Source organism: Besnoitia besnoiti, chromosome III (genome assembly GCF_002563875.1).
Source record: "Besnoitia besnoiti strain Bb-Ger1 chromosome III, whole genome shotgun sequence".
NCBI lineage: Eukaryota > Apicomplexa > Conoidasida > Eucoccidiorida > Sarcocystidae > Besnoitia > Besnoitia besnoiti.
Window position 1 is genome coordinate 1975533 of NC_042358.1, and position 9404 is coordinate 1984936.

At 60.8% G+C, this 9404-nt stretch overlaps 1 protein-coding gene across 1 annotated transcript; it reads right to left on the bottom strand.

Moving 5' to 3' along the window:
• Positions 1-610: 610 nt before the first annotated feature.
• Positions 611-8915, bottom strand: BESB_045910 (uncharacterized protein; the record flags this gene model as incomplete). The annotated part of the gene is made up of 13 exons (XM_029363042.1): positions 611-1507; positions 1948-2359; positions 2730-2815; positions 3133-3306; positions 3675-3872; positions 4296-4433; positions 4807-4911; positions 5203-5532; positions 5820-6246; positions 6605-6961; positions 7326-7420; positions 8023-8181; positions 8643-8915. The coding sequence occupies 13 exons, from the start codon at positions 8913-8915 to the stop codon at positions 611-613; spliced, it is 3651 nt and encodes a 1216-aa protein (XP_029220408.1).
• Between the last annotated feature and the right edge of the window lie 489 nt (positions 8916-9404).

Consider the following 9404-nt stretch of genomic DNA (forward strand, 5'->3'; position numbering starts at 1 on the left):
TATATCGGGTCGCTAGATCTGCGCACTAGCTGCGGGGGCGTCTTCGCGTGCAGCGAGAGGCTCGCTCAAGCTTGTAGACACGCGCATAAATCTCGTACCGCTTTGACTCCTCTCCCACGCAACTGGAAGGGAAATTCTCGATCTTGTTCTGCTGTGTTGGAGCTCCTCAGCTTCTTCAAATCGAATCGAGAGTTAGTTGCGCGCTCGAGCCGCAGCGGAGGAGCGCGAGAAGCCCGCGAGACAGATGATCACGCGCGACCCACAGGCCCTCGGTCGGCAGTCATCCCGTTTCACAAGAGTACAAAACGCAAGCTAAGAAACACACTGGTGCAAAGTCGGACACCCCACATGTATTTATACCGATGTATTCTTATCCATAACTGTATAATTACATATAAATACATATATATATGTATGGGGCACACCAGGCGAACGCTTTGTGTCCCTCGACTAGAGACAGCATTCATATAGTTACTCAATCCAGTGTATAAGAGTTACATCCCAGGCCTCCAGGCGCCTCTTCGTGCGTACTCAGCCACGCCCAACGCCTGTATATCTATGCATGCCTCTGCCACGTCCGCCCCGTTTTCTCTGAATATGTGCCGACACGCTAGGCGGTGTCTCGTGCAAAGACTCCAAGCTTGTGGAGAAGCGCCCAGATGAGGAGGCATTCTTCGTCGTCTTTCTCTGCGAGGCTGCGCCACAAGTCCGAGGCGGGGCTATCGAGGGCAACGGTCGCCTCTGCGCGGGCGGATAAGGCGCCGGCCGCCTCGAGGGCAGCTTCTGAGGGCGAATTCAGGTTCTCCTTTTCGCCTTCCTGTTTTACTTTCGCGGCATTTTTGAGGAGCGTGCGCTTCGCCTGCCTGTGGAACGCCGCGAGGATAGACGCGGAACTGCCGCTCGGCTGGCGGGTGTCTCCCTTCTCGCAATCGCTCGCGCTCTCGCCGTGCCCACGCCGGTCCTGTTCAACCAGCGCGTCTAGCCCCAGGAGGAGCAATTCGACCATCCAGCTGGGGCCCTTCTGAACGGGCGCGTCGCGGCGTCTCCCATTCTCTTCTTTGTCGCAGCACAGGTCGTTCTTCTCTTGCTCGCTCTCCGCGCTGTAGGCGTCGGCGGCAGACATGCCCGCTCCCTCGGCTCGCTCCTGGGCTTTCGGCGTGTCTGCCTGGCGCGAGCCATCCGCGCGCGCGGCGTCTTCTTCCTCCGCTCCCCTATCTGTCTCTTCTTCTTCCTGCGCGAGGAGGCACGCGAGGTCGGCTGTGGAGTCGTAGCCCAGCGAGCTCGAGAGGCTGACCAGGTAGCGCGCGTCGGACTGCAGCTGCAGCAAGGCGCCGCCGTCGAGTTTGTCGCCGCTGGGCTCGCGCCCGCGGGCGCTGTGGCTGCCGTGCGCGGGTTTGCCGCCGGCCGAGGGCGAAAAGGAGAAATCAAGCTCCAGCAGAACGCGGCAGAAGGCAGTCGACGCGGCGGAAAGAAGGCCCGCGATGAGAGGCTCCGCTCGAGAGCTCGCCTGCGACGCGCGACGACACAATGAGTCGCGAAAATAGAGGCTCAAGCGGAAGCCGATCATGCAACGATGCGACGAGGCCATGAGCAAGCGAAAGAAAGAGCGGGGGACGAAGCGGAGTTGCCGCCTGAAAAATGGTCTGAATTCCCCAGGGGAGGACGATGCAGCAACCGGGGATTGCTGGAGCACCGACGCGCCCGCTGGAGACTTTGGAGTATCCTCGCAAGAAGGAAGACCCACTCTGCTTGATTTTGCTCGCCCTACACATTTGTGCACGCACCACGAAAGAAATTTCTGCAGGGCTCTGAACCAGTTGACGCGCAGAGACACAGTCGCAGCTGAGGACGCCGGCACGAACTCAGCAGGCGTGGGCACCAGAGCAGCGTGCATGTAGGCGACTGTGAACAGCAAAATCGGCTCTTGCCTCTACCGCCGCGGCGTACCTTCTCGGGGCCAGCCTCTCGACCCTCGCCGCCCCCCGACGCAGGCTCCAGCGGACTCGCTGTGGCGACGTCGAGCTGCGGCAGGAGCTGCAGAAAGAACTCGCCAGCTGTGGTGATGACCGTGGACGGCAGGCGCTCGCGGGCGTCGTCTGCGAAACCTGCCGCCTCGCGGGTCACAGCGGCGCGCTGGCTGGCGAGCGCAGGCCGGTAGAAGCGCCGCAAAAACAGCGCGAAGGGCACTGCGCACGCCAGGAGCACGAGGGCGCGCGAGGCGTGCAGCAGCGCCTCGTAGATCGATGCACTCGCAGGAAAAACGGCGTCAAAGCGGGGCGGCGACGCCGACGCTGCGGCGAGCAGTGCGGTGCTCTGAGCGACAGCCTCCGGTGAGGGATACACCAGCAGGTCGGGGTGTCTGCAGAGAAGACTCACAAAGAAAATACGCGCACGCGCGCACGGCATGCACCCAAACACGCCTGCATGAACGCAGCGATCTGTACGAAAACGAACTGTAGGCCGCTGGATCTTGTGCGGATACAAGCATAAGTAGGCATCCCGGCACGTACATGCAAGCACACGTAGGTATAAATATATATGTACGTATACATGTATGTGTTAGTGTATGAGCAGATACAGTCTGGCGTGCGCCGCTGGCCGCGAAGCGTGCGTTCTGAATCAGTGCGCCCCTGACTCGGTTCCAGGCGGGGGATACGCATGCGGCGAGCAGGTCAGAGTGCTTGTCTTTCTTATTTTCTTCTCCGTCTTCCGGATTGAGTTGAGCTTACAGGTCCACGAGGCCTCGGAGATATGTGTTGAACCGCCCAGAGCGGCGATACGCCGCCGCGGCTCGCGCGAATATCGTCGCAGCGCCCTACAGTTGGATGCAGAGGGGAAACAGGAGAGCTCCATGTCACTTCACACGCCGCCGACTCCCTCGACAGGGCAGCCAACGAGCGTCCTTTCCATCGTCCCAGAGACGCCTAAGCATGCGCGTGCAGGCAGAACCCAAGTTGAGCACGCGTATGACGTGGAGACGCAGCATGCCTCGCTTCGCAGCTCCGAATCGTATGACTACGCCCCTCCGCACCGAACTTGACGCACGCCATGTGTTTGCGGCAACCATCCCCTTCGTCCGCCTAGCCCTTCCCCTCTGCGCGCGTAGAGGCACATCGCCAGAGGAGCCGTTACCTGCGCGAGCTTCTGCTGCAACGAGGCGAGCACGAGGAGCTGCTGCAGGCAGGCGTTGAGCAGCGGCGCTTCGAAGGGGACACAGGAGGGCAGCAAGTCAGGGAAGGGCTCGCTGACTCGGGTGCCGGCGCGGCCTCCGCGCGAAACGTCCTGTTCCGCCTGGAGAGTCTTCGCCTGCGAAGCAAAGCCGCAGCGCGCAGAAGCAGTCTCGAGTCAACGGCTCGCTGAGGTACCAGCGACTGTTTGTGAAGATAGACGACCAAAAGCGATGAAAAAAATACACAGATTAAATTGCGGCGAGGCCTGATCGTAAGAGTAACTCCTCAAGCACGGACGAAAGCCGGTCTCCTTCGCGGCGACCAACGCCGACGTCGAGTCACCCACGCGGCGCTTTAGCGACTCAGAAGGCTGAGGCGAGTGTAAAACAGGCGAACGAAACAGGCGCGCCGCAAGCCTTCCAGGCGCAGCAGATGACACTGCGCTAAAGTGCCTGCGACCGTGAGTCAGATCCCGCAGCGCCTCGGCCTCGGCATGCGGCGTACCTTGTGGTGAATCGTATGCGCAAAAGTCTGCAAAACGGGCGACAGCGAGGAGAGGAACTCCGCGAGAGCCCCGTCAGCCGAGGCGAGGAGACAGGGCGCGAGCGCCGCCTGAGAGGCGACGCCTGAGAAGCACGCCAGCGAGGCGTCCGCGAGGCGCTGGAAAGAGCGGTCCAGTCGGCCTTCGAGCTCGATCACAACCTAAAAAGCAGAAAAGGAAGTAAACACAGCTGTGATACCCCCGAGCTGCATGTGTGGTTTCTTGATCACTTTTTCTGTATTTCCTCATTTCCTCGTTCCGGCACGCGTCGCACTCGCGCGGATGAGCCTGGCAAACTGGCAACTGCGGCGATGAACAAACGGCATTCCCAGCGCATCTACGGAGACACACCGGGGGGGAGGGGGGGGGGGAGGGAGGTGCTCCTCACCCGCCCTCCATCTCCCCCTCCTTCGCCGGGCGCGGCGGAACTCTAAACCGCAGCAGCTGGGGCCGTCTCTATCCAACTGCGGCCTCGGGGCTTCCCCCCCTCTCGCGCTCCAGCCTGCCTCCACCCTTCCACGGTTCACCTTCATCTCTCCGATGTCGCTTTCGCGACGCGCGCAGGCCGTGGCATCGGTTTTTACCTGCGAAGGCGCCTGGCGCCTGTCGAGCTGCTTGACCGACGCGGCCTCCTCCATCAGCGCCGCCCTGAGCGACCGCGCGAGGGCGGCGTTGTACTCGCGCAGCAGCACCGGCGGGAAGAAGAGACAGTTCGACGGCAGCTGCGTAAAAGCAACAAACGGCGAACTGCGACCCGCATCCCTAAACCCACGGCGGAAACGGCATTATCGAGAGCTAATCCCGAGTGGTAACGAAGCCGCAGAGAGGCGAGGGCAACCGCGGACGCAAGCGGGCACACTCACGCGCCAGACGCGTCCCTGAGTGAATACGATGTGGAGATACAGAGTCGCGAGTATTTTCCTCTGCGGCACGCGGGTTTCCTTGGTTCGGCAGAGCAGCTGCAAACGCTCGCCGCGCTGTTGGACGACGACCTTTGCTTCTCCTCGTTTCCTCCCTCTTATCGCCTCGCCATTTGATGTGGTTTCGGATTAACTCTTCCCTCAACCCTAACCCCTATTTCTTCTCCTCAGTTACCTTCTGCCAGAGGTGGGGAGTGTGCGGCTCGCTCTCGCCCACAACGGGCGTCGCGCAGAGCAGCGTCACGCAGGTCTCATAGGTCTGCAGCATGCGCTCGAGAAGCTGAAAAAAAGAGAAAAAACTCGGAAGCTTCTAAACGTTATCGAGAGAATGGCTTGGCCTCCAGGGGCTCGCAGCGAACGCGACACGCGCCGATTTCGCATGCTCGCAGACCGGGGCAGCGCTCGCGAACAGCTGCCTCGCGCGCACGAACCCCTGAACCCTTCCACACGTGAGACGATGTCTTGCGAACACAAAAAGCGCGATGGCCGCTGCCACGGACCGGCGCGCGCGAAGCGCCAGAATCTGCACGCGGAAACGAACACTCGATGCGCGTCTGCGCGGCGCGTCTACCTGCAAATTCCTGCCGGCCCTTTCGCGTTCAGCCTCTTCGCCTTCGAACTCCTCCTCTGCGCCTCTGCCGAGCCGCGTGGCGGCCAAGAGAAACACCTCGAGCTCCTCGCTGGGCACTTCGCTGCCTGCCTTGAGCGACCGCAGCAGCAGGTCTTCCCAGCAGCGCGCCTGCGAGAGCGATGCGGTTCGACGGAGCCGATGCCGCACGGGCGCTGGCGCGCCCATCGGAAAAGCGACCGGCGCCGAGGAGACACCCTGCGGCGGCGCGTGCGCCGCGCGGAGCTCCGCCTGACTCAGTTCGTCCGCGAAGCGCCGAAGAAGTGACGCGCGCTGAAGCGGAAGACAGCGGAAAGACCGATGCAAAGCCAGCGAACACGCGGTGATGGGTGCAGGCGCAAAGCTATAAGCGGAAGCCCGATGTGCGCACGAATTCGCGACGGCCTCTGCGGTCAAGAAATGCCCTTCTGGCGAGCCAGGCTGTGGCAGGATCGCCAGCAGAGGCCTGCGCGTCCTCTATCCGCAGAGCAGCTCATCACGAGAGCTCCATCTAATTCGCTGCTTTGCGCGTCACGCACACCCTTCGCCTGCGGGGAACTTGAGGGACCTCTGCAGCTTACCTCCTCCAGCACCTTTGCGAACTCTTCAAAGTAAAAAAGAAGCGCATCCGTCTCCCCAATAGGCGCGGCGCGGTTCGGTCTCGCCAAGCCGTCATGGCCGTAGTCGCTGTCCTGCCCCCCTCCTGTGTAGTAGCCGGAGCCGCCGTTGGCGTCCTCCGCTGTCTCTCCCGCGAGCGCTGTGCCCGCACCCCCGTCGCCAGCCTCGAGAGGCTCTGGAGCCCAAGGCCCGACTGTCCCCTCGAGCCCGAGAGCCGCGCCCCGGCCCGAGGGCGTGCGCGCCCATAAGGCCCGCCAGACGCGCCGCAGCTGCTCGGCGAGGCTCTTGGGGAGCTCCTCAGGCAGCTGCGCGGCGCGCTGCAAAGTGAGAAAGACCTCCGTCGCGACCCGCAGGCCAGCAGGATCGCAGGCGAGGAAGCTTGACTTCAGTCTGAACAGAAGACAGCGAAACGCACGCAAAAACCGCGTGAGACCGCGGGCGCAGGAGGCTTGGAGCCGGAGTCCCGCTCAAAAAAAAGCACGCAGATGCACAACCTCCTCCGCGGGGATCGCTCGCCGACGCGCTCTTTCGGAGCTTTTCTCGAGGCCAAATCGTGCCCTCCTCTCGTTCTGGCGTCTTGTCTCTGCATGCGCTAACTCCGCGCTATCCGCCGGCCCTATCCGCCGGCGCGTAGCTCTTTGCTTCAGGATTCCATGCAGCCGCGCGCTGTGAACGGATCGCATCAAGGTCAGGGTTTAGCGTTTAGGGATTAGGGTTCGGGTCCGCTCGGCCCGCCAGCGAGGCTTACAGATTTCGCGCGACGGCGACGACACGTTTTTCGAGGAGCTCTGCGGCGCGCACGCGGCCCGCGAACTCGCCGAAGGCCTTCATCTCCTTGACCGAGTTTTTCAAAACTGCGGCGTGCATGGCGGCCTGCACCAAGCTGCGGTGGTGCGCGATGTTCGCCGCGGCTTCAAACGTTGAGGAGGCAGCGGAGGGAGGCGCCGTGCAGGGCGGCGCATCTGCGGCGGGCTCGCGCGGCTGCTGCACGCGGCCGGCGCCGACTGGGCTCGCGAGTTCGGCGACCGGAGAGGGCGAAGAAGACGCGACGGGCGACGCTGTCTGCTGATGGAAGCTGTGAAGAAGCAGCTCGATTTCGCCAACTCTGACTCGCAGGGAGAAAAAACGCAAAGCAGCGGGGCGCCGTGCACGTGAGACACCCCGCGACGACAGACGACAGACACCACGTGAGAATTCCGACCTCATCCCTGCAGCCGCGTCGCCACGCGGAGAAGGAACTTGGGAGGCGACAGGGCTCTGAAGCTCCGCACTTGGATTCATCATCGAGCATGAAGAAAGACGGCAACTTCTGGCATGCATCCTCGACAGTCGACTCGGACTAGCAAGCAAGAGGGAGGCTGCGGCATGCGCGAGGAGGCAGTCGGGCAGCGAAAAAGGCGATCTTCCCTCACAACTTTGAACCCTAAATCCTAAGAGGCAAGTCAAGTCTGGACAGCAACGGTGCGCACCTGAAGTCCCACTGGTGAAGGTCGAGCAGCACGCGACGGCAGCGCTGAAAGTGCTGCTTCAGCGCGTCGAGGGCGGCCAGGCGACGCAAGCTCTCCTAAACAAGAAGAAAACAGATGCGCAAAAACGCGTAGATTGCTGAAACAGGCGAGACGTCGGCGTACAGGGGCTCGTGTCGCTCCGACGCATGCGGCGGCACTGCAAACACGCAGACCGCTTGTATGTGAAGAGAGAATCGAGTGCGCACAGGCGCAGGCGTAGGGAGCGAGGCATACGCAGATACGCGGCGACAGTTAGACAGGCAAGCAGACAGGCGGCCCGAGATGCACGCAGAGACAGGCAGATCGGCGCAGACTAAACGATGTCAAGCAGAGAGTGTCGCAGAGAATGGCAGAGCGAGTCAGCCAGGCTCTGTCGGACCCAACGTCGGCTCGACGCAAAGCGTGTGCCAAGAAACGAACGCGCGCCGACGCACGTGCACTCGAAACAGGCAAAACTCTCCTCTCGCAGCATGTTAACAGAATCACTCACATGCATCCCAATTGAGAAATAGAAAAATACATATGTAGACATATAGGTAGAGGTATAGATGTATAAGCGCATGTGAAGAGTTACGCTCCTGTGAAGTCCTGGTGCCCATCACAGTGCCAGACATGTGAGATCGAGAGTTTTTCATCGATTTCCTCCTTCGGCACCGACCTGGTGCTCTGCGTCGATGGTGGTGAGGGCGTCGAGGGCGTCACTGACAATGCCGTTGGCGCGCTCAATTTTCACTTCGAAATTCGCGACCTCCGTCACACACGCGGGAACAGCCGCAGAGAGATCCTGACTCTTGACGTCCAGTGCGCAGAAGGAAGTCTGCAGAAAAAATACGCAAGAGAGGAGGCGTCCACGAGAGGGAAGAGAAAGGCGAGGCCTCGAGGCCCGCCGCCAGACTCAAGGCGAGCTGATCGGGTGATGCAGACGCTTTCACGTTCGACAGTGCGCAGAGCAGAGTCGGCATCGTCTCCGCCGCGGAAGCAAGCGCCAGGCAAAACAGAAGAGCGACGTGAAGATGAGAGGGTCGAGACAAGCGAGCGGCGTGGACGCAGCGGACGGGAAGATGCGTATGCATGGCTTCCAGAGCGCATTAAGCACATTCCAGGAAAGCCTAAACATCCTGTGGAAGAGAAGCCGAACAAAAAACGAAACCCAAATGGAGGTGAGAGATGCAGAGACTGAGGAGGCGAACCAGGGCAGAATCACCGTGAACCGCGTAGAAAGCGGAAGATCCCAAAATGAATATGGGAGTGGAAATGAAATTTGTGGTGAACGCATACCGCAATTCTCTGTTGCACATCCGCGAGAAGGCCGCCAACCGTGCTTTGAAGCCGCTGCGCTTCCTCCTCTGCTGTCTGCTGATCGGGAGAAGACGGCCGGTAGAGGTCGGGGCGGCTTTGAAGACCCGTTTCAATGCACGCGTCTAGCCAGGGCCCCGGAGAAAAACCCGGGTCCGACAACGAGTGGAACGCATCAGAAAGCGGAAAAGACGCAGACGCAGAAGAGGGAAATGAAGAGGAGGGAGAAGCGCGGGTGACAGCAGAGGTAGGCATGACGGAGGAAGATTGAAACACAGAACCTGGCGGTTCTACCAGAGAGGCTTCGCCCCCCGAAGGGAGGAAGAGCCAGGAAGTGCCATGGCTCCGCAGAAGCGTCGAGGAAAATCAGGATGAAGGCCAGCGGAGAAGAAGAAGAGGGCAGGAGCGAAGGAGAGCAGACGCGTAAGTCGGCGAGAGAGCCACGACTAGTTAGGACTGGGACGGAAAACGGAGGAAACCGGAGTCAGCAGCAAGTCAGAAACCCAAAGAATCACGTAACAGAGCAAGAAGAGAACGGGAAAAGCGAAATGAGCAGTCCAGCCCCAGTCGTTACACCTGAAAAACCCAACTACAGCATGGCCGGCAGCCGACGTACGCATGGATGTGGTTTCGCACATCAGTTGAGCAGGCATCTGGAGAAACAGCAATGACTCCGTTTCCTTGCAAAATCGGGAAAATGGGGTTACGAATTTTTACAAGTTGTATGCTATTCGCAAGTTTGAG